Source organism: Enhydra lutris, unplaced genomic scaffold, assembly GCF_002288905.1.
Source record: "Enhydra lutris kenyoni isolate GAN:26980312 unplaced genomic scaffold, ASM228890v2 scaffoldscaffold211, whole genome shotgun sequence".
Taxonomy (NCBI): Eukaryota; Metazoa; Chordata; class Mammalia; order Carnivora; family Mustelidae; genus Enhydra; species Enhydra lutris.
The window spans coordinates 11,317-37,268 of NW_019154295.1; the positions used below are offsets into that span (position 1 = coordinate 11,317).

Genomic DNA, 25,952 nt, shown 5'->3' on the forward strand with positions numbered 1-25,952 from the left:
AAGGCAGAAATGGCCGGTTCTCAGGTAAGCCTGGTGTCCCAGCGGAGCCCTGTCCTCTGTTTCTCCACAGACCCTCGAGTTTAGAAGCTGCAGAGGTGGACGCCTAGAGTGTGTGCTTCTTGCTTCTGTGTTCACCTGTTTTTAAGATCTGGTCAGAAGTGATACTCATGGTTAGGTCTTTAGAATCCTTCTCTATGTCCCAGAGCCTTCTGTACTGTCCCCAACCTGGCTTTGATAGGGCATCAGCTGTTGTCACTTTGAATTAAAGTTCCTCGAGGAGTGACAATATTCTGATGGTGGCAGATCTGGAGGGGAAGGTGTCGAGTCTGAAATTCCTGTGGCTGATGAGGTCTGGTCCTGGGATATCAGGGAGGGAAATCATTTCTCCTTCAGGCTTGTCTGGATTCTTTTTTTTTTTTTTTTAAAGATTTTAGTTATTTATTTGACAGAGATCACAAGTAGGCAGAGAGACAGGAAGAGAGAGAGAGAGAGAGAGGGAAGCAGGCTCCCTGCTGAGAAGAGAGCCCGATGTGGGACTCGATCCCAGGACCCTGAGATCATGACCTGAGCCGAAGGCAGTGGCTTAACCCACTGAGCCACCCAGGCGCCCCCCTCGTCTGGATTCTTGGTCAGCTGTGTGCAGCCAGGGAGGAAGGAAATTATGACAGAAGCTAGGTGGGTATTGAGTCCAGAAAAACTTGGAAAGTTCCCATTCTAAGAAAGGGTATGTGTGTGTCTCCATCTTTAGCACGTGAAAGAGATATTCTGCTTAAAATCCACTAGAAGAGGGTGCCTGGGGGCTCAGTCAACTAAGTTTGGACTCTTCGTTGCAGCTCAGGTTGGGATCTCAGGGTCCTGAACTGGTATCCCCACTTCTGGCTCTGTGCCCAGAGGGGAGACTGCTTGACATTCTCTTTCTCCCTCACCGGCCCTTCCCCATCTCCTCTAAAATATAAATCAATCTTGGGGACCAAGGGTGGTTCCATTGGCTAAGAGTCTGATTTCTGCCTTCAGCTCAGGTCATGATCCCGGGGACCTAAAATCCAGCCCCACATCGGGCTCCCAGGTTCCCAGGTGATGAGGTTCTAGAACATAGGTGAGGTTTGGTGGGGTGAGGTCTGGAGCCGATGACCAAGAAAGAATTCTTGAGACATCTTTGGTGCAAAATGGTGGTTTATTAAAGCATGGGGACAGGACCCATGGGCAGGAAGAGCTGCTGCCCCACTATCCGGAGGAGTGGCTGATTATATACACAGGAGTTGGGTAAGTGAGGACAAAGAGGGTGTTCAGAAGGGCTATCAGGGTAAGGAAGACTATCAGGATATTGAAGGCCTGATTATTGTCAAGCCAAGGCCGTTTTTCCCTCTAATGAGGCACTAACATGAAGACAATTGGGAGTTTCCTGGGGTATGTCACATTCCTCCTATCAAACATCCTTGTTAGTGAGATTTAGGTTTAGAAGAAATTTAACTTTATTTACATTTCCTTCTACCTCAGCCTCCTTCAGTTTTTATGGAGGGGAGGGCGACATTAGGGCTTGAGGAACTGAATTATTTGTCTCTGGAAATTGGGCTATTGGTAAGATAGCTTCTTTGTTATAAATCACTAGGAAATTTGTAGACCGAGGGAGACTCCTATCTTGCAGGATTGTGATCTCTGCAAGTTAACTCTTTGTTTTCCTTTTAGGGCAGCCAGGGGTGCCTGAGGAATGTTACACATACTAGGGAGGGGAGCGGGTGGAGAGGGGGTGCAAGGTGCCAGCTTTTGCTTTGTCTTCAGCCAGCCTCCTGCTCCCTCATCATTCCCCCCTGGACAATTTTGACCCTTAAATATTTAAGGTAGTTGAAGGTGGAAGGTCTCATCTTCTGTAACTTCTTCCTGCTGAATAGGGGCATAGAACTGTCCTACCTACTTGGGTCAACATTGATCAGTTGAGGAATGTGTAGGGGAGTTACGGAAGATGGAGGCAGCTGAGTGCAGCGCTGACAGTGAAGAAGAGTCTCTGTGCGTGGTAAGGATCATCGTGAAGTCATTGCAGCAATGGAGTCTTGGCACCAAGTAGAGAAACATTGAACAAGGCAACACATTAAGATTAATAAGGCTATAAGAATGAAAAGCCCGAAAAGGAGATTTTTTAATTGTAGGCCATAGTCCTCCTTTAAACCAGGAACTTAACCAATCACTGAGAGGGAGAGAAGGATCTTGTAGAGTCTTAATCTGGGTATTCATATCTTTTATTAGTACTGTGACATTTTTGTGATAGTCTGGGATGTACACGCAACATTCTGCTTTGATAATTGCGCATATGCCACCCTGTGCTGCTGTCAGGACATCTAAGGCCATTGTATTCTGTAGGACTGCCTTGCATATCTGTGAGACTTCGATATTAAGTAAAGAGATGCTATTTAGTGAATCATTGAGTGCCTTTGTAGTATATTTATTAAGGGCTTCTACATGCCACATGACACCCTCTAGTCCCACAGATGGAGCAAAAGAGGATGTTAAGTGATCTTACCATTTAAAAACAGATCGCGTCCATCTTTGCTTTAAATTGGGGAGATTAGGTGGAATGGTGATGGTTTTAGTAATGTGCCCATGAATCCAGGCAAATCCTAAGGTACAGCGACCTATCCACCCTGGAAGAATGCAGGGCCACAGGTTAGTTCCACAGATCCACTGGGTTCCGTTTGGAGCTGGCCATCTAATGCCAGGTCGCCTTACCCAATCAGTAGCAAACCAATCAGTAGCTTGGAGTACTATTATTTGGGAACACATTTCTTTTTTTAAAGATTTTATTTATTTATTTATTTGTCAGAGATCGAGAGGGAGAGAGCAAGCACAGGCAGACAGAGTGGTAGGCAGAGGCAGAGGGAGAAGCAGGCTCCCTGCCCAGCAAGGAACCCAATGTGGGACTCAATTCCAGGACGCTGGGATCATGATCTGAGCCGAAGGCAGCCGCTTAACCAACTGAGCCACCCAGGCGTCCCATTGGGAACACATTTCTAATGATAGCCATCCCAGATGTTGCGTGTCATTTGCCCAAGTATCATATGTATGATTTCTTTGTTCCTGGCATTAAACTGCCTTTTGCATGAGCTGTCCAATAGTGGGTTTGAGCCACAAATATGTATCCCAGATTTGATATATGCCATCCTCAGTATAGCGATATGGAGGGTTTTGTAACTTAGGCCCATATTTGATTGGGGAGTTATGGCTTGACAGCAATCCCCTTTGCTTCCAAATAGCTCCATGGGTATGTAGTACCAGGAAGGCATATTTGGAGTCAGTATTAATGTTTTCTTGTAAATCTTTGGCAATTGCAAAGTGCTGGTGAGCACTACGGCATACTTAGCTTTTCTTATTCTTTTTATGAAAAGTATTGTCATCAGTGAACCAACGTCATTTGTACTTTTAACAGGGACATCTTAAATCTGGCCAAACAGAGTAAGCAAGATCAATAACCTCTGAACAGTTTTTGCTCCATAGAGAAAGAAGCACAATGGTCAGGTTCAGGCATACGGGTAACTAGGTTTAAAGTTTGACAAGTTTTAAGTATTATTTCTGGCATATCTGTAAGTGTAGCCCAGTATTTAATAAGTTGGCCCCCATCATCCATTGGTGGCCTTTGGATTCTAAGACAAATCTGGACCTGATGTGAAGTCATTACAGTCAGGGACTGTCCCATAGTGAGCTTTGATGCTCTTTTTTTATGAGGAGGGCTGTTCTATGCTTAGCTAAAACATCTGTTTGCAGTTGCACCTCAGAGGTGGCTTCTAGGATAAATATGACTAAGGGATGAAACCATTAAGAAGCCCTTTGAGTGGTCCAGCCTTGACGATATCCTGATTACAGAGAATCATTGGCAAGTGGGAGAAAACTTGTCAAGAGATAAGGGGAGTCCGCCATGCATCATCCAATCCAGTCATAAAGTGGGGTCATCCAGTATCTCCACAAGTCCATAGTTAATGCTGTTGAGTGCGGTATGCTGGCTTTCAGGCAATTTCATTATTCCAGCCACACACAAGGTGAAAGTTAAGTTATACAATTGTTGGGGAATCAATTTCATTTTCCATTTGTTTAAATATTTTAGCTATGTGCCCAGTGGGTTCTGTTATTATCCCTACAGAATATTAGGCAAGATCATCTAAACGATCTATTGTGCAACTTCTCTGAAGTTTACCTCAAGTTGTCTAGCTTAGGTAAACAAAGATTTAAAGACAATCAAATCTAGAATTTAACATCCATAAAGGTGTGTTAATAAAAAATAATTTTTCTCTCTAAAATAACCCTCATTTCCAGAGATAGCCAAATCAGGACTAATTTATTTGAAAAACAAGTCCACTTTTAACAAACTTGGCCTAATTATTTACATAAGCTCAGCAAGAACAGTGAGTGATCATATAGATCTTTTAGAATCGCTTCGCTGAAACTTCTTATAAGGAATCTCTAGGTTGAACTTTTAATGGCCTCTCTGGGACAGAAGCCAAACCACGTAGTTGCCATCAGACATGCCTGCAATACCTGTCAATTTGGACGAACTCACTGCTCACATTCTTCTCTCCTTGCGTTAGGACCACAGTTGTTATACCATGGGTATCTCCACAATCCTTTCTTCATCATTCACTCCAGAACCCCAATATTTCACATGTCTAGAATATCTTGTCCATTGGTTCCTCTCCCACATCCCAACACTTTGTGCTGGCTAAGGAGGGCTGTCACCTCTTTGTCATGGATAGAGTTGACTTCTGGGAGTGAAAGGAGTGAAAGTTCTCAACCAGGCAGCCCCCTGTCCATAGGTGCTTCTTTTTTTTTTTTTAAGTTTTTTTTTTTTATTATTATTTATTTGACAACAGTGATCACAAGTAGGCAGAGAGAGAGGAGAAGCAGGCTCCCAGCTGAGCAGAAAGCCCTATGTGAGACTCAATCCCGGGACCCTGGGATCATGACCTGAGGTGAAGGCAGAGGCTTTAACCCACTGAGCCACCCAGGCGCCCCCATAGGTTCTTCTTTAACTCCACACCCATGTCAGGGAGAAGGAAAGGTCGGATCTGGTTCTAGCTGGTGACATTAACACCAAGTTTTATCTTAGGAAACATCATGAACTGTGTCAGTGGCCACGTGGTGACTGTGGTATTTATTGCAGGGACAGCTGACCTTCAGGGATGTGGCCATAGAATTCTCTGAGGAGGAATGGGGACGCCTGACCCACACTCAGCGGCAACTGTACAGGGATGTGATGTTGGAGAACTACGGACACCTCCTCTTCTTGGGTGAGGAAGACTCCTTCCAGATTTCCCAAAGCCCACTCAGGGTTTTATTCCTTCCTGTGAAGACTGTAGTTTTGGAGATTTCTCTTGTAATGATTAGAATTCAGATCCAGGCAGAAAGGGAAATAAGTAGATGGAGAGAAAAATCTTCATGATGTTTTTTCTCAGCCTTAGCTTCTCCTTCCTCAAGCAAACATCATTGCTTGTGTAGATGAGTGGCAGTTCTCAACCTTTAGTGACATAAATGATGCTGCTCACATCTTAAACTGAAATTTCCCCTTCTCATTATCATGTCTACTACTTGGAAGTGTAGGTCAGGATGTGAACATTGGAAATTCTTCCTGTGAGTTCTTTTTTTTTTTTAAGACTTTATGTATTTGACAGAGTAAGATGACAAGTAGGCAGAGAGACAGGCAGAGAGAGGGGGAAGCAGGCTCCCCGCTGAGCAGAGAGCCCAGGGTGGGTCTCCATCCCAGGACCCTGAGATCCTAAACTGAACCGAGGCAGAGTCTCAACTGACTGAGCCACCCAGGTGCCCCTAAAACAAACCTTTTAAACCTCAGTGTCAATTATATAGAAAACTCTTCTTCCTCTCTCCTCCCCTGCACACCCTCCCGATTTTGTTAACGACATCACAAATTCTTTTATGTTGGATCCTTTATTACCCACATTTGTGATTTTTTTTCCCCCAAAACAAAACTCTGTAGCAGAAAGAAAAGTGTCTGGTATCTCATTGCAACACAGCACGTTTGTGTAATTGTCTACATATTTATGTTCAGCTGAGAGCTCTGTGTTCTCATGTGGTTGCAGTTTCTGGGTAGAATCCTTTTATGTCATCTAGAAAGACTTCCTTTAATGGTTCCTTTTTTTTTTTTTAAAGATTTTATTTATTTATTTGACAGAGAGAGATCACAAGTAGACAGAGAGGCAGGCGGGGGGGGGGGGGGGGGGGCGCGGGGAAGCAGGCTCCCTGCTGAGCAGAGAGCCCGACGTGGGACTCAATCCCAGGACCCTGAGATCATGACCTGAGCTGAAGGCAGAGGCTTAACCCACTGAGCCACCCAGGTGCCCCCTTTAATGGTTCTTGTGGGACAGATCTACTGGTAAGCTTAGAGGGGTTTTTACTTGGGAATGTCTTCGTTTCTGCTCTGTGGAAAAGAATTTTACTAGGTAAAGTATTGTTGGTGGCTATTTTTCAATCTTTGAGTACCTGAGTACTTTATGCTGGGCCCCATTGCTGTTTGGACTGCTGAGAATCCTCCTAGTGATTTTCTAGGAGCTCTTGTGCAAGATGAAGTGGATTTGCCATTGTGTCTCTTTTTAGATTTATTTGTTTATTCATTTATTTATTTATTTGACATAGAGAGGTCACAAGTAGGTGAAGAGGCAGGTAGAGAGGGAGAAGCAGGCTCCCTGCTGAGCAGAGAGCTGGATGGGGGTGCTCAATACCAGGACCCTGAGATCATGACCTGAGCCAAAGGCAGGGGCTTAATACACTGAGCCACCCAGGTGCCCCTGTCATTGTGTTTCAAAAGTCTCTCTTCATCTGTGGTGTTTGATGGCTTAATTACAACATGTGGTGAGTTGTCCCATTCTTTGTATGTGGTCTGCTGTATATACCATAGTTTTATAAGTAATTTGAAGAAATAAAATATGAAGGCAATCATAATGAAAAGACATTTACTGTAGTGCACTGGATTTATCAAGCAAACTTCTCTGTGTCTGAGTGCACCGTTATTGGTGAAAAGCACATTATGCAATGGTTAACTGTATTTGTTAGGAGACCTGAAAGGATTCAGGGGCAGATGGATCTCTAGAGAGGGACAATTATTTTCAGTGTGATTCATTATTCCTTTTGACTATATTTTGTACATGTAGAGGGGTGTCCAAAGAAAGCCAGAGTAGCAGAAGTTTAATCAGATAAACTAGCCTTTTATCTTTTGTTTATACTGCTTTGATATTAGGGTACTGCTGATCTCACAGACTGGTTTTGAGTGTATTTCTCTATTTCAAAATTATAAGATTTTTTTATTGCTAAGATTTTGATAAGGATTGTCAGGAATGATTTTGTAAATGTTAGATTCTTTCTCTTGTCCTGAACCATGGCTCACCATCTAACGCCCAGGGGTTCTCCCCAGTGATTGCTAATTGAAGAAAGTCACTACAAATATAATGATAAGCCATAGCTACACAATTCTCAAGGGCTATCGATCAAATTTTACCCTGTATATTTTTCCTGTTGTTTTGTGAGGATAGAGAACACAAGCAGAGTTTTAGGGTATTGATCTGCACAGAATGCAATGTCTCATATTAAGCTAAAGACAGATTTTGAAGTCCCAGAACTAAGTAGGAGGAAGCACGTGTACATACATATGTGTGTGTACCTATATCTTCAGAAGGAAAAGTAATCTTGGCTCAAACCAGGTCACTTCCAAGTTTGAAAAGTGATGATTTCCTAGCAAGCAAAGAGATTCTAGATTCATAATAGAAAGAGTTTTCTTCTCTGTATTGTATTGAATTTATGCTTCCTACATCTCGTGTATCTTAGTTCGGGAATTTTCCCATGCGAATCTTCTCTTACATAACTGGGTTTTAGTCCTGTAGGATCTACTCTGTTTTCCTTATTCCTCTGTCGACCTGTTGCTTAGCTACCTCGATAGAGATTTTAACAAGAGTTTCCATGGAATGACATGGTATTCTAAATTTAATTTAAATGTGAGATTAATTCTCCAGGAAGCATTATAAATTCCATGTAGTTAAATTGATAGACTTCACTCCTGCCTTTGCGATTGGAGAAGTAAGAGTTCCTTAGTTACTCTTCTTTTCCCTTCCAGGAAGTGATGCCATCCATGTTGGTCACTTCAGTGTCAGCATTTGATTAGTTAAAAACGTGGAGATTTCACGAATCCTGTTTTGTTTTGTTTTGTTTTGTTTTTCTTTTCTTTTTTAACACTTACTTGAAGGAAACAAAGATGGGACAGGGCTGGGTGCTGAGTAGATGTTCTAACTTAAACAGAACACAGTGTTCTGTTAGGAGTGATGGAGCAGCCTAATGGAAGAGATGAAACAGATCTAGGCAGAAACATTGGCCTGAATTCTTCATCTGGGGAGAGGACCCCTGTCCAAGATTATACTACTGACTCTGACTCTAGAAAGAAAAATTGTACTTCCCTTCTTCCCAAATCCTGTCCACTTCTTCTGTCCCATCTCTGTTTCGGTGATGGAGGCATCACAGCTGACTTTCCCTCTTGTGTTCTGGAAACCTTTTGTCCCTGCACTCCCCCTTCCCACCTAAGCCAGGCAGGCCTTTGCTTAGCCTTAGGGGTAGCTTGGAGTTTTCTAATGCCATTGTAAATGGTTGATAACAGGACCACGTGAGGCCTATGTATGTTTTAAATACAATGTTGTCACCACTGCACTGGAGGAGAAGCAAAAATCCATCACTGGGCGACAGGATTAGTTCAGGCATTTGGCACTGGAAGTTGTTGAGGACAGATAAAACACGATGTTGTGACAGTTTGAGAGGAAGGTAAGTGCTATGGAAATGAAATATGGTGAACTCTTGAATTGTGAACAAAGATCTGGTAGAGAGGTCCCTTTGGTCACTGCAATGACTAAGGAAGCTGCTCATAATGAGCGAATGGACAGAGATGCATTTCTGGGAAATGTGGCTGTCTGGGACATCCGATGCTTTTCTCATGATTTGTAATATATTCCCTGCTGTCCTGAGGACCAGTTGCTATTGGATGACAGAGATTATTGTACTCTCTGAGGCCCAGATGCATGGAGTGTATGGAGAGGGGGTATTAGTTGATTTAAAAATGGTGGGCATAGTTTAAAGATGTCACATGATAGAGTAGATGTTGAAGACAAAGAAGGCTGCCGGACACTACCAGTGAGAACCAGCCAGTTGTGTGTTGTGACTTAGTTCCTGAAGAGGTTGTCAAATTTTGTCTGGTCAGAATCACTGGGAACACTTTAAATGTGGAGCCCTGTGCCCAGCCTTACATTGCCATGTCAGTAGCTCTGGGCTGCAGCCCCCCACCTTTCCTTTACCCAGTCTCAGGTGACTGTCTAGGGACTAGACCTTGTGACCCTATATCTGGGGACACATTCATAGTTGGTTTCTTCAAGAAAGGTAGTAGCCCATGGGTAATGTAGTGAGATACACAGATGATGCTGAACATGTGGCCAGACCAAAGGCCATTCTCTGTTGCAGGGCAGGACCGTAGACTGGGCTCTGAGGCTGACCAGATTCACTGATGAGGCTTCCTGCTCATGCAAGCAAGAGGTTATGCTAAATGATTGGTCAGTGCTGCTGGCTTGCTTTTCTCCCCAGAAGCCTCTGGGGTTGTCTAGGGTCTCTGTTCAGGCTTCCAGTGGGGCAGGATTGGAGGCTAGCATCAGCCATGGGAAGTGACTTAGAACGTGCATAGCTACCCAGACAGAGAGCAGAGAATGCCCTAGTTCAGAGCATTGGCTGGACACCCAAGTCAGTCACAGATGCTGACAATTCCCCTTAGCCAGGTAGGTTCATCTAAACAGGGGAATAGGCAATCAGTGGACATTGTCTGTAATGGACTCCCACCCACACTGACAGCTTTTGGTTAAAGATTTCTACCATGACGTTGAATGAATGCTACTTTGTTAGGTTCACAGAGTTGCAGGGATGTGTCTTTGGTGCTGCAGTGTGCATCTTGGGTATCTTCCAGACCTTTGCAGTTGGCCCTATGGCCAATGGCAGGAAAATCTTAAAGTCAAACCTTCCAGGTACATTGATTTTCAGATCTACCCTGCATGTGACTGTACAGCAGTGCCAGGTGAGCTGCAAAAGATCATGAAGGAAAATGTATCTGTACTGTGGTGGATATCTGAGCCAAATCATACATGTGTCTTATACAGTATTGTCACTCTTCCTTGAAGTCGTGTGGTGACCTTATGATCTGTGTGAGCATTTCCTTGATTGACGTTTTAGTTACAATGATCATTCCACTCATATTTGTGTATAAGAAAGCTTGGTAGTATAGTGATAGCATCATGATCCTGGGTTGAGGAACAGGTGAGTTTATTGTACAGGAAAACAGATGGTCTAATTTCATGGCCAAGGATCGGGCATATACGCTAGATGTTCCTTGAAGATACTGGGGTTTCCTGTGCTCAGAGTGTACAACATAAACCCACCGCATGTGCAGTGTGTCCCTGTATGAGTTGGGGGTGGGCGGCTGGCCAGTGGAATTAGTGTGATGAAGATGTTTATGATGTTTGCTGTGTCCTGAGCCATAAGGCACTTGAACTTTGACCTGGGAACCTCTTGTCTTCTGCCAGTATTGGAACAGTTACAGACCAACGGGTTACAGTATAGAATGTGTGTCATCTTCGAATTTTTATATTTATTAAGGTTATCCAGGGACTTTATTCAAAACAAAATAGACATCCATAGGTCTGTTTCTTGTTTGTTCATTTAAGTTGTTGTTTTGGTTGTACACATAAGTGAATATGTATAGTATTTGTATGTCACTTAGTTCACATCACATAACATCTTCTGGGTCAAACCACTTATCACAAATGACAAGATACAAAGAAAAAAGCTGAAAGAGACACAAATAAAATGTATAGCCTGAATGTTGCCAGTGTGGAATGGAGAAGGATGATGGGCAACATGAGGAAGTGGGAATGGGAAGCACAGGCTTCCGTGGGGTGAAAAGAATACAGGGAACTCCTCCAATGGTTTTCCCGTAGAATTTTATGGTGCCAGATATTAGCGACTATTGGTGAGTATAGCAGTACCTATAGAGTTGTTGAGTCTGCATGTTGTACACCTAATATAATGGGACATTGTAGAGTATATATTAATAGAAAGGAAATCAAGATGGATATCAAGAAGCATATACATGTGTAGATTAAAGTAGTGTCCTAGGAAGTTGCAGGTAAAGAAATCTAAACCTGCTCTTCCAAAGAAGCTAATCCTAAGTACTCACAGTAGGATAAAGTCCTAGGAAAGCGACCTGATCGGTATCACAGTGGAGATAAACATTCCTCAGTGTAGAAGGGAAGGGACAGAGAAAGAGAAGCATGTGCCCAGCAGAGCAAAGAAGGGAACTGGAAGACCAAGAAGATCCTGTGGTCCTCACAGGCAGCCCAGGAAGAGCAGCCCAGGCCGTCCATGGAAGAATAGTCATTTCTGTGAGAGCTTCTTAACTCCATTTCCCTGAATTTGGTCTCTCTCCTCTCACCACTGAGGAGCATCAGGAAGGCTTTTCTTTGGAAGTGGATTCTTTGGGGGAAAACCAGAAAATGCAACCAGGTTGTAAAGCTGCTCATTTTAGGTAAAGTCAGTTTTTAGAGGGAACTCTAGGTTCCAAGAAGTGATCCTGTACCCTGACCATGGGTATTAGTAAAAATGCAGGGGAAACTTGAATTTGATAAAGGCCATGGATGCAGTGGGGTCCAAGGTACAAAACCCAGCATTGCAACCAGAAGCAATTTGCACCTGCATTTCTTATGAAGGAGGGAGCTGTTTCCATGAGTATGATGGTATGGGAAATTGAAGAAAGAAAAATAGGAGGTCCAGAGAAGAGTGATTGGGTTAAGTTTGTTATGCAGGAGTAGGGTTGGCTTGAATGAACAGTGAAGGGAAGCAAAGGACTCCATACTCACCTGTATGCTCTGCCCCCTTTTTAAGTACCTTTGAAACTATCGTGATTCAGTCCTGGAATTTTGAGCGGAGCATGCATTGTTGATCAGTGGCAAATGTGTGAAAAGTAGAAACTCAGACGCCATCCAAACATCCAAATCAGACTATAAATTATAACAGGATCTTTAGTTCATTGTCATTCACATTAACATTGGTGACGTGCACTTCTAGCTCAGCCAGACTCTTCCATTATTCTACTCCTGACGTCAGGTCTGTAGGACATTAGTTTGATATCTGTGCCTTGTATGCCATAAATCAGGATATATGCTTTTCACTTCCCAGATTACTTTGGGTATGGGTTATCCCATGACATCCACGTGAATTTAGGATGGATTTTGATATTTGTGCAAAAATGGCATTGGAGTTTTGGTAGAGATTGCATTTTGTGTAGATCTCTTCAAGATTTATTGTGTTTCAATTATTCCAGTGAAAGAACATAGTTAGGTTTCCTACTTAGGAAGTAGGAACTTTCCTACTTAGGAAACCTAACTATAGGTTAGGCTACTAGGATTCCTGAAGAGTATATTGCACTTTTCATTGTTTCTGGTTTGACCTCTACCCTTATGTTAAATTGGAAGCATTTATTGGGGGGGGGGGGGTTTGCTGTAAATGTATGATGTCTCTGTTTTGGGAATTGTTCTTTGTTGTGTAGAAACAAAACTAATTTTTAATGTGTTGGTTTGTGTACCAGCTTTATAAAATCCATATGAGTTTTAACAGGATTAAAACAATAAGGATTCTTAGGAGAAGAAACGGCAGTGGCATAGGAGGGTCCTAGACTCATTTGTCCTGTCATGAGCAGCACTACGTAAAAGTGAGGTCATCCTAAATTCCCCAGACATTGGGCTGAAGAGTGACAGGAGAAACTCCTCAAGTAATAGTAGAGAAGAGGCCACATGGAAGATGGAGATCGTGTGGAGACATGGTTTAGGGAGGAGAGGAGTATAGCATCATGAAGGGCAGGGAGCCTTGGTTGTGTGGTAGGTTTCATGACAGAGGAGCACTCAGGTGAATGCCTAAGGAAGTTTCCCAAAGCCATTGGCTTGGAGAAGGAGAAGGGCTAAATTTCATGAGTTCTTGGAACCAGCACATCTTAAAGCCTGGAGGTTTAATGGTCAGCAGGTTTGGATGGGATAGAATCAGGAGAACACCTGGGTGCTCCTCGACAGAAGGCTGGCAAACAACCTGGGGGCACCCAGCATGGAAACAGTCATCTGGAGAACACCTGGAGTGCACAGTGGGGAGAGTATTCAGTAGTCTAGGAGCACATTCCTGAGAGGAAACATTCAGTGACATGTGGCTTCCAAAACATGGGAGCCCTCTACTGTCCTGTAGCATAAAGACTGAGCCCCATTCAGTGAGGACACTGGCTGTCTGCCTTGCCTGCAGTGGGCCTCACCCCCTGTGATCTGAGGGGACCGCCCTTCTCAGTGAGGCTTGCCTCAGGCTAAGCCAGATCAACCCCTGCCCACATCACATCTCCTGACCAGGGATTCTGCACAGCCGCAGTTCTGGTGGAGTTGATGTCAGGTCTCCTTTCACAATTGGAGCAGAGCTCACCTAGTTCAAACTGGCCACATTCAGGCCAGGGACCAAACACTGCCCATAGCAGGCAAGGAGAGCCCCTGCAGACCACTGGTCTGAAGGATACAACAGGACACATCACTGACTTTTCTAATGGACAGAGGAAAGTAGAGACTTAAAGAAATGCCAAGATGAAAGAATTTATCCCAAGGAAAACCAGCAGATAAGACCAAGCCCAGAGATCCAGTGGAAACAGTAGTAAGGAGCTTGATGGAGAATTTAAGGTCACAATCATAAGGATATTCAAAGAGTGAGAAAAAACTAGTGAGAATTTTACCACAGAGATAAGAGTTAAAATATAATTGGGTGTTTGGTGGCTCACTTGGGTAAGTACTGACTCTTGATTTCTGCTCAGATCTTGATCTCAGGGTCCTGGGATACAGGCTCAAGTCACACTGTATTCAGTTTGATGCCTGCATGTGATTCCCTCTCTCTGTAGCTCCCACCCGAAATCTTGTGATTCCCCCCTTAAAAAATTGTTGCCTCTTATGATTTTATTCCTACAGTCCGTTATACTTTGTCCTCTTTCACTTCTTCACTTGTCATTATATTCAGTCTTTTTTCTGTTATTCTTCATTTAGTTCATGGGCTGTCAGTGTTGTTTATCTTTTCTGCCAAACAGCTCTTCCTGTGCTTGGTATGTTCCTTTTTTTACTGTACTCTCTTTGATTCAGTTCAGTTTTCTGTTTTCCATATCCTCCATTCTTCTGCTAAGTTTAAGCTCATATGATCCTTTTTGTGATTGTTAGAGATACAGGAAGGGATTTCTGCTACACTGTGACCATATCACAGAATTATCTATTCGGATATATGGTCTATATGTTGTGTACCATGTTATGTTTTCATGGGGAAATGAAGTCCTGATGACTCCTTGTCAGTCATCTTTCTGACATTATCTGAGTGACTTGATGCTTCTGTATTAGAAGTCTTCAGTATATTCTTCTGAATGTAGTAAGTGCAATGGTTTTACTTTTATTTTGTATCTTTCAGCTGTATCTTCACATGACACCAAGAGTTTCCTGCTACAGTGGAGCATAGAAGGTTCTTTCCAGAATGGGTCAATGCAGAGATACAAAGATAGTGCTTTTGAGATTTTACACTTATGCACAGACTGGGACAATGATGGGGAGAGTGAAGGGCATCAAAGAAATCCTGGACGATACACCCAAACCAAGGCAATTGCCCTTAATGAGAATCTCACTGCCCCAAATGGTGAAAGATATAAACCGCTATGGAAGACCTCCCTTTTTAAGTCAACTGTTTCTGCAGAGCAATGGGTCTCTGTCAGCACAAGCTCCAATCAGATAGTCAACCATATTGATTTGTGGACAGACCCCTTGGAACATCTGGAAAGTAACCTAGTCCATGATGAGAATAATGATTTGAGCCATTTGGAAAATAGGATTGGTCTGACTTTAAATCAGAGATTTAGAAATGAAGAACAAAGTCCTCAGTGGGATCCATATGAGAGGGACTTCACTGAGGAGTCGACCCTACAGTATGACCAGAGGCTTTTCACTGGAGACAGAATTGCTCAATGCACTGAATCTGAGAAAACATTGGACCAGGGCTCCAGTGTTCACAGATGTGTCAGGGCTAGTTTTGCAGAGAACCATTATGAATGTGATAAATGTGGGGAAGTCTTTCATCCAAGCTCTAACTTCAGTATACATAATGGTCACCATTTGGGAGACAGTCCTCATAAATATAATGAATGTGGGAAAGCTCATAACCAGTCCTCCAGTGTTGGTGATCATCAGAGAATTCCTGAGGGAAAAAGCCCATTGACATGTAATAAACATGGGACCGTGTTTAGTCAGTCATCAAGCCTAAACATCAATGAGATAATCCCTCAGGGAGAGGAAACTTACATTTTTAAGGAATGTGGTAAATCCTTTGACTGCCACTCAACACTATCTCAACATCAACAAATGCATACTGGAGAAAAAATACACAAATGTGAAGAAGGTGGTCAAGCCTTTAAGGACTGTTCATCAATAAATGGACATTCACAGATCTATTCTGGAGAGAAACCCTGCAAACATCAAGAATGTGACAAGGCTTTTAACAATCAATCAGGTCTTAATAGACGGCACCAAATTCATATTGCAGGGAAAAATTACAAGTGTAATGAATGTGCCAAAGCCTTTACATCATGCTCAAAACTTACTCAACATCACAGAATTCATAGTGGAGAGAAACCTTACCAGTGTCAACAATGTGGCAAGAGCTTTAACCACAGCTCAACCCTTACTCGACATCACAGAAGTCATACTGGAGAGAAACCTTACCAATGTCAAGAATGTTGCAAGAGCTTTAACCAGAGGTCATCCCTTATTAAACATCACAGAATTCATACTGGAGAGAAACCTTACCAATGTCAAAAATGTGGCAAGGCCTTTAACTGCCTTTCACACCTTTCTGAACATCATAGAATTCATACTGGAAAGAAACCTTACCAGTGTCAAGAATGTGGTAAGGCCTATGCAGTCCCTTCACAACTTACTAAGCATCACCGAATTCATACTGGAGAAAAACCTTACCAATGTCAAGAATGTGGCAAGGCCTTTAGTGACAGGTCAACCCTTACTGAACATCACAGAATTCATAGTGGAGAAAAACCTTACCAATGTCAAGAATGTGGCAAGGCCTTTACCTGGAGGTCAAATCTTTCTCGGCATCAGAAAACTCATAGTGCAGAGAAACCTTACCAATGTCAAGAATGTGGCAAGGCCTTCAAGTGGAGGTCACATCTTTGTCAACATCACAATATTCATAACGCAAAGAAACCTTACCAATGTCAAGAATGTGGCAAGGCCTTTAACTGGAGGTCAGGTCTTGCTAAGCATAAGAGAATTCATTGTGGAGAAAAATCTTACCAATGTGAAGAATGTGGCAAGCCCTTTAAGGACAGCACAACTCTTATTGAACATCATAGAACTCATACTAGAGAGAAACCTTATCAATGTCAAGAATGTGGTAAGGCCTATGCCGTCCCTTCACAACTTACTAAACATCACAGAATTCATAAAGGAGAGAAACCTTACCAATGTCAAGAATGTGGCAAGGCCTTTATCCACAGCTCAAACCTTATACAACATCACAGAATTCATACTGGAGAGAAACCTTACCAATGTCAGGAATGTGGCAAGTCCTTTAGCTGGAGGTCAGGTCTTACTCACCATTACAGAATTCATTTTGGAGAATAATCTTACCTATATGAAGAATGCCGCAAGTCCTTTAGGGACAGCTCAATTCTTATTGAACATTACAGAACTCATACTGGAAAGGAACCTTACCAATGTCAAAAATGTGGCAAGGCCTTTAACTGCCTTTCACACCTTACTCGACATCATAGATTTCATACTGGAGAGAAACTTTACCAAGTCAGGAATGTGGCAAGGCCTTTAAGGTGAACTCACACCTCAGTCGACATAGCAGAACTCCTACTAGAGCGTAACCCATAAATTCCAAAAATGTGGCAAGGCCTCTAACTGGTGCCTAAGGCTTAGCATCAGAGAATTTGTAATAGAAAGACATCTTACCAATATCAAGACTGTGGCAAGGCCTTTAGACATAGCTCAGGCCTTACTCAACATTACAGAATTCATACTGAAGAGAAACCTTACCAATGTCAAGAATGTAGCAAGGCCTTTATACACAGCTCAACCCTTACTCGACATCACAGAATTCATACTGGAGTGAAACTGGTGAATGTCATGAATGTGGCAAGACCTTTAACTGGAGGTCAAGTGTTACTGAGCATCAGAGAATTCATCCTGGAGAGAAACTTTAGCAACGTCAAGAATGTTGTTAGGTGGGGCTCCTGGGTGGGTCAGTTGGTTGAGTGACTGCCTTCAGCTTAGATCATGATCCCGGACTTCCAGGATTGAGTCCCACATCTGGCTCCCAGGTCCTTGGGGAGTCTGCTTCTCCCTCTGACCTTCTCTCTCATGCTCTCTCTCACTAATTCTCTCTCAAATAAATAAATAAAACCTTTAAAAAAAAAAAGAATGTTGTTAGGCCTTTACATGCACTCAGTTCTTACTAAATATCATAATATTCATACTAGGTAGAGGGCTTACCAGTGTATAGAATGTAAGAACAGGGGCACCTGGGTGGCTCAGGCTGTTACGGGACTCCCTTTGGCTAAGGTCATGATCCCTGGGTCCCGGGATTGAGCTCTGCATCGGGCTCCCTGCTCAGCGGCCATCGTGCTTCTCCCTCTCCCCCTGCCTGACCCTCCTCTCTACTTGTGCTCTCTCTCCATCTATCTGTCAAATAAATAAATAAAATCTTGGAGAATGAAAGAAAAAAAAGAATGTGGGCAAAATTGGTTAAAGAGTGCTCACCGATTCATGCCAACAAGAGAATTCATATTAGACAATAACCTCACAAATATAACCAGTGCAGCAAGGCCTTTGTCCAGCATGCATGTCTTCTAAACAGAGAATTCATACTGGAAAGACACCTGATGAATAATGTGGCCAAACCTCTAGCAGGCACACAACCCTTACTGCACATCACAGAATTCACCCTGCAGAGAAAATTATGGATGTAATGAATGTGAGAGAGTGCCTAAGGACTGCTCCTTCCTCACTGCATATGAGAGATTTTAAATAGGAGAGTAAGTGTACAAATGCTAAGAATGTGTCTGACCTCTCAGTGGGACTCCCAACTTTCTTAAATTAACATCATTGTTTTCATATAGGAGTGAAAGTCTGAAATGTAAAGAATGTGGCCAACTGGAATTCAGTGCTTACTCAATATGTCAAAATGCTTACTAGATTCAAACCCTTGGAACATCGTGAATGTGGAGAGGCCTTCATTTAAAGCACCAGAGAGTGCTTTAAGGAAAGTCAATTGAAAGTTAGCAATGCTTAGAAAACTATTGAATTGAACATCAGATGCCAATGAATGTTACAGAAATCAAGCCAATGGAATACATTATTCACCCTACTCAGACATTACCCTGCATGAAAATAGTGATTATAAGGAGAAATCAGACTTCAACACTTAGAAAATGTATATGGTAGTCTGTTGAACAGATTTAGGGGATGGACTTTTTCATATATATAAGGATTTCAGTATTTTTTAATTTTTACATTAACCCTATTTGAGATTTGTTACTAACAATATTAATATGTTTCCTCTAAAATCACTCCGGAAAATTCCACTGTTCTTTGTCGGTTTATAAGAACACGGGGCTGATTGTTGCTTTGTCGAAGATATTAGATGTCCTGCTCCATTAAGTGGGACTCGTGCGTACCTAATTTTCCATGCAAGAGGACCATATGATATACAACATATGAAGTACATCTCAGTGGAGATGGTGCTTATGGTTATAACATTGACGTAAGATTCCACGGGATAGGTGTTCGGAGCACACACTTCTGGATGTATTGACACTAAAGAACTTCCTCAATGTTAGAAATAGGAGGTTTTCCTAATTGTTCTTTAAGGAAAAAGAGGTAGCCATACAGTAAACTACAAATGTATCTTCCTAAGTGCAAACATTAGAGAGTATGACTTGATGTGGTTAAATGAGGAAATCCTGACAGATGACTGCTGGAGGGTAGCGAACTCTTCCCTACAATGCCATACCATTGGACAGACACATTTCTGAGCAATGTACCTCAGTCGTGAAATTTTTGGAAATAAGTACTCCCACATCCTTCTGACAACACTTGAATGCTTTTGCACATGTGTGTTCTGTATTTCGAATGGAGACAATAGAGTGGATTTGATATGTATTACTCAGTGTATGTATGAAATTAATGTATTTTCATTAATAAAACAGTGGTGTTTCTTCCTTAAAAGAATTTACTTATTTTGTTGACAGAAAGTGATCACAAGTAGGCAGAGAGGCAGGCAGAGAGAGAGAAGAGGAAGCAGGCTCCGGGTGGAGCAGAGAGCTCAATGTGGGGCTGGATCCCAAGACCCTGGGATCTTGACCACAGCTGAAGGCAGAGGCTTTAACCCACTTAGCCAACCACGTGCTTCAATAAGACACTGTTTTTTAACATATGGATATGAGTATGTCATGAATGATGTGCTATTCTACGTCTAGTGTTCATCTATTTCATTGCGGGTTGTACGGAGCTGATCGAATCCATCACCTGTTTGGTACTGGAGTAAAACAATATACCTAGGACACCATTTTCCCAGTGCTCTGAAGGTTTAAGGGATATTTGATTCTTTTTCCCCAGTCTATGCTATGATTTTCTCCTCTTTGTGAATAGGATGATATTACTGTATGTGTATTACCAAGCTTTGTAACATAGAGGTATTGTTGGTGTTTTAGCTCATGTACTCCATGATACTGCTACTTGGTATTGATTTTGTGTAGCCAGTAGTGTTGTCAGGGCCTTGTACTGACAGGAGCCCTTCTCACTAGTGCATTTCCCAGTCAGCACGGTATAGGGTGACAAGTTAGTGGAATGTCTCATATGACATCTGTACTCTATCCTAGTGAGCCACCATTACTCCTTTCTTCCAATGCCTTCCTTCCCATGTTCCATAGAGAAGACTCCTCATCCCCCAGAGCTTCCCTAAATCTGTTTTAGTCAGAATGGCATATTCTGGACATAGACTTGGGACTCCATAGTACTCTACGATGGCACCAAATGAAAGTATGTGCCCCACGTCCTGCATTGAGGTTGGTTTTCATGTGTCTGTGAGGTACACATGCACATATGACCACACTATGTATGTCATAGATACCCCATAAGGAAGAGAAATATTTCCCAATTGGAGTGATGTGGTAGCCCAGGAAGAGACAAAAAATATTAAAGAGGAGGAATTAGCATGTAAAGGAGGACAACTGTGCTGAGTTTCCCAAGTGACTTCCTAGATGTAAAAAAATAACTACTACTTGTTTTATGACCTACCTATCTCCAGATCTCCAGTTGTATTCACCCTCATTTTTCTTTCTAGCTATGTAGGAAACACAACTGTTATCTTTTGCCTGTGTTGTGGAGAGCATGTCTTCAGAAGATGCTTAATTGAGATTAGACAGGTGGAAAGCCGATGGGTATTAAGACATTTAGCATGGGGCTGTGGGAATTGAATCTAAGTGAAATTTGAGGAAGGCACCATCCTTTGAGAGAAGGACAAGACCTATTAAAAGGAAGTGTGAGGAGCTCTTTCCCGTGTGGGGAGGGACCCAGAGGTGGCTCCCTTTAGTCACTGTAAAGGCACAGGCAGCTCTTGCTGGTGCCAATTGATGAATACATGTCATGGGGAGAAGAGATGGCTAATGTGGTTTTCTCAAGAGTGGGTAAGTTCTGCCTTATCCTGATGATTTGATCGACCTCCTGCGTCTTCCTGAGGACTAATGCTGTTGGATGTCAGTGATGACTGTACTATCCCTGCCTAGATCCATGACAAGGGTTGGAGGAGGGTGTTTAATGATGCAGTCATGCAGGCAGCTTTAAGATGTCACATGGTAGAATAGATGTTTGAGATGAAGAAGGCTTCTGGACAGTGGAATAGGCTGGAACAGCTGGGTATGTGCTGTGGTTGCTCCCTCATTTCCCAGGTAGGTAACCCCAGTCGAGGTCCGATCCAGTGTGGTTGGGAGATCCTTCAGGGAAGCTGCTTCCCTGCTGTGCTGAACCTTCCTCCCTTCTTCAGTGCCATCATGAATGTAGTACTATGGGTGTCTACGTGGCTCAGTCATTAAGTGTCTGCCTTAGGCTCAGGTCATGAGTCCTGCATCGGGCTCCCTGCTTGGTGGTGAGTTGGTTTCTCTCTCCTCTGCCCATCACCACCCAGCACCACAAGTGCCTCTCTCATTCTCTCAAATAAAATATATTTCTTAGAGATTTAATTTATTTATTTGACAGAGAGAGGGAGTTCACTAGTAGGCAGAGTGAGAAGGGAAAGCTTGCTCCCTGTTGAGCAGAGAGACTGATGTGGGGCTCAATCCCAGGACCCTGAGATCATGAGCCAAAGGCAAAAACCCAACCCTCTGAGTCTCCCAGGAACCCCAGCAGTTGATATCAGATAGAGTTGCCTAGGGGCACCTGGGTGGCTCAGTGGGTTAAAGCCTCTGTCTTGGACTCAGGTCATGATCCCAGGGTCCTGAGATCAAGCCCAGCATGGGGCTCTCTGCTCAGCAGGGAGCCTGTTTCCCCCCACACCCCACCTCTGCCTCTTGTGCCTACTGCTCTGCATACTTGTGATCTCTCTCTCTCTCTCTGTCATATAATTAAACAAAATCTTAAAAGTAAAAATAAAAAAAAAAACCCACTTGCCTACCTAGAACAGACACATGAAAAAATGTTCATCATCATTAACCATCAAGGAGATTCAAATCAAAACCACATTGGGATACCACCTTACACCAGTTACAATGGCCAAAATTAACAAGACAGGAAACATCAAGTGTTTCAGAGGATGTGGAGAAAGGGGAACCCTCTTACACTGTTGGTGGGAATGCAATTTGTTGCAGCCACGTTGGAAAACAGTGCGGAGATTTCTTGAGAAATTAAAAATAGAGCTTTCCTATGACCCTGCAATTGCACTCCTGGGTATTTACCCCAAAGATACAGACATAGAAAAAAGAAGCGCCATCTGTACCCCAATGTTCATAGCAGCCATTGCTACAGTCACCAAAGAGCCAAGATGGCCTTCAACTCATGAATGGACAAAGAGGATGTGGTCCATATATACATACATATATATGTATACAGTGGTGTATACATGGTCCATATATACAATGGTCCATATACACAATGGTGAATTATGCCTCCATCAGAAAGGACGAATACCCAACTTTTGTATCAACATGGTCAGGACTGGAGGAGATTATGCTGAGTGATCTAAGTCAAGTAGAGAGAGTCAATTATATGATTTCACTTATTTGTGGAGCATAAGGAATAACACGGAGGACATTGAATGACGCAGAGGAGAATTTAGTTGGGGGGCATCAGAAGGGGAGATGAAGCATGAGAGACTGGTTTCTGAGAAACAAACTGAGGGTTTTGGAGGGGGTGGGTGGGAAGTTGGGTGAGCATGGTGGTGGGTATTATGGAGGGCATGTATTGCATGGAGCACTGGGTGTGGTGCATAAACCATGAATCTTTGAAAAGTGAAAAAATAAATTACAAAAAAAAAAAAGAGTGGTGCACCTGGAGGGACAAACATTATTTCATAAATATTTAGTCTCTCCTTTCTCCTCTGAATACAATCCCCTCCTTGGAAATTCTAAATCCCATCCACTCCTCCTTAAGTCACCGTGACAAAGAAGTCTCACCTTCTCTTTGAGCCTCATGTCTTTCTCATGCCTATACTTAAGAACTTGTTTTTTCTTGTGAAACTGTGTGACGTCATTGAGAACAGTGCAGGAAAAACAAACCTTCCTCTCTCACATTCATTCTGTTGTGTGAACTGACCTCCATGCTTCACACCCGGAACAGAATATGCAGACAGAGCTGGGGATCAAGGGCAGCTGGAGCTTCATTGTTTTGCCAGCCAAGGAGGCCTCAGCAGGTCGGGGCATGAAACCCACAGCCCACCCAGAGGAAGGGGCTGGGGCTTTGTAGGAAAATACTGGATTATGTCCGAATTCCAGAGGAATTGTATCTGTGCTACCAGTGCTGTTAATCATGTTGTCGGGGTGGAACCAGGTTCCTGAAACAAAGGGCTGAGAAGTGAGGAGAAGAGGTCTATGGAGAAGAGAAAGGTTACTTATTTGGAAATGGAGTCTCACTGAAGCATTAATTGCTTTTTTCTTTGTTCAACCTAATGCTTTCCAAGTGGTTTTCATTTCAGTCAGCAAGACAAAGGTTGTAAGAAGACTGCATACTTTACCACTTTACATACTTTACCACTCAGTGTTTTCTGGAATGGCTAAAATAAAGAAAAAGGATAACATCCAATTTTCCTGAGAATGCTGAGAATTAGAATTCTCGCATATCGCTGATGGAAGGGTTAAAAAAAAAAAAACACATGCAGTGTGGAAAACTGTGTGGCAGGTCCTTATGAACAGAAACACCTACTGAAGGGGACTATTTGTCACCCAAAAATATGTATCTTTGGCCTGAGCATTATTTTCAGCCGGTTATTTTGAATCAAAGGTAGATAAAGGAAAAGCTCTGAAATCCCCTGTTACTTTGAAAGAGACATTTGCATTTCTACAGGAAAGTTCAGTCTGTCAGGTGTCTCCCTTTGTGTAGCAGAAAGAGGGAGAGGGTGTCAGTCTCCCAAATCTCTCATGGTGGAGAAGGCAGGGCTCGAACTCTGTTCCCAGCCCCAGCCTTGGTTCCCCTGCTTGGCCTGGTCACCTCCCCAGTTCCTTCCCAGCAGGGTCACCTGTGGAGTTTCAGGAAGGATCCTCTCTGCAGGACTCCCCCTCAGATTCTGTCAGTTGGTTTGGGCGAAAACAACACTGTTGTGTTAATTAAGGGCTCCAGGAGATTCTCCGTGAGGCCAGGGGGGAGCCTGAGGGCTTTTGGTGGTTTTCTGAGAGTGGATTTGTGGCTTTGGTCCTGGAGGGGTGACAGGGTCTTTGCTCCGTGAGTCTGGGAGGGTCGGGTCCCTGCAGCCCGAGGTTCCAATGCTGACATTGAAGATGTGAGTGGAGGTGGGAGGGGACCCCTCACTCCCCACAAAGCAGGTGAGGAAAATGCAGGAATGGGTGTGCTCATGGGAGCTCAAAGTTTCTGAGCTGCTCCGGACACAAAGGACTGGAAGTTGGGCGTTTTCTGCATCTCTGAGTCCTGCCTGCGGGTGAGCGTTGAGGAGAAGGAGGTTGGTTGCTGGATTTCAGGGCATTTTCTCCTCATGCAACTGTGATTTCCCCCAAGATCCCTCGTGAGGACGAAATCTAGAGGTGGAGGTGAAGACAGAAATGGCTGGTTCTCAGGTTAGCCTCATGTCCCCGCGGAGCCGTGTCCTCTGTTTCTCCACAGACCCTCGAGTTTAGAAGCTGCAGATGTGGATGCCTCGAGTCCGGGTGCTTCTCACTTCTGCGTTCACCTGTTTTTAAGACCTGGTCAGAAGTGATATTCATGGTTAGATCTTTAGAATGCTTATTTATGTCCCAGAGCCTTCTGTTCTGTGTCCCCAACCTGGCTTCGATAGGGCATCAGTCATTGTCACTTTGACTTAAAGTCCCACAAGGAGTGACAATATTCTGTTGGTGGCAGATCCGGAAAGGAAGGTGTTGAGTCTGAGATTCCTATGGCTGATGAGGTCTGGTCCTGGGATATCAGGAAGGGAAATCATTTCTCATTTGGGCTCGTCTGGATTCTCGATCAGCTGTGTGCAGCTGGGGAGTAAGGAAATGCAGACATAAACTCAATGAGTATGAGTCCAGAAAAACTTGGAAACTTACAATTTTAAGAAAGGGGGTGTGTGTGTCTTCATCTTTAGCACGTGAAAGAGAAATTCTGCTTAAAATCCACTAGAGGAGGGTGCCTGGGGGCTCAGTCAACTAAGGTTGGACTGTTGATTGCAGCTCAGGTCAGGATCCCAGGGTCCTGGACTGGTATCCCCGCTTCTGGCTCTGTGCCCAGAGGGGAGTTCGCTTAAAGATTCTCTCCTTCTCCTGCCCTTCCCCATCTCCTCTAAAATATAAATCAATCTTGGGGATCGAGGGTGGTTCAGTTGGTTAAGAGTCTGCTTTCTGCCTTCAGCTCAGGTCGTGATCCCGGGGACCTGAGATCCAGCCCCACATCAGGCTCCCAGGTCGGCAAGGATCCTGTTTCTTCCTCTCCCTCTGATTTTCTGCCTGTTTGTGGTCTCTCTCTCACTCTCTCTGAAATAAATACAATAATTTTTTCAAAATTTTATTTATTGTGGCACCTGGGTGGCTCAGTGGGTTAAGCCTCTGCCTCCACCTTAGGTCATGATCTCAGGGCCCTGGGCTCCAGCCCCACATCAGGCTCCCAGGTGGGGAGGGATCCTGCTTCTTCCTCTCCTTCTCCTGTTCTGCCTGCTTGTGCTCTCTCACTTGCTATCTTTGAAATAAATACAACCTTTGTAAAAAATTTTCTTTATTTGTAAGAAAAGGAGTGAGAGCACAAGTAGGGTGTGTTATGGGCAAAGGCAGAAGGCTCCCCACTAAGCAAAGACACTCCCCCACTGCCCCAATGTAGGAGGCATTCCCAGGACCTTGTGTCTTGGCCTGAGCAGAAGGCTGATGCCCACTGACTGTGCCACCCAGGTGCCCCTAGAAATATAATCTTTTTTTTTATAAAGATTTTATTTATTTATTTGACAGATGGAGATCACAAGTAGGCAGAGAAGCAAGCAGAGAGAGTGGAGGAAGAGGGCTCCCTGCTGAGAAGATAGCCCCATGCAGGGTTTGATCCCAGGACTCTGGGATCATGACCTGAACCAAAGGCAGAGGCTTTAACCCCCTGAGCCACCCAGGCACCCCTACAAATATAATCTTTAAA

The 25,952-nt window shown here is 43.5% G+C and overlaps 1 protein-coding gene across 1 annotated transcript; it reads left to right on the forward strand.

The window, feature by feature from the left end:
• Positions 1-9: 9 nt before the first annotated feature.
• On the forward strand, positions 10-24,555 carry LOC111140168 (zinc finger protein 93-like). The gene is given in 6 exon segments (XM_022492512.1): positions 10-24; positions 5,144-5,270; positions 14,536-15,504; positions 15,658-16,923; positions 17,086-17,362; positions 24,462-24,555. Coding segments are annotated over 6 exon segments (2,748 nt in total).
• The last annotated feature ends 1,397 nt before the right edge of the window (positions 24,556-25,952 follow it).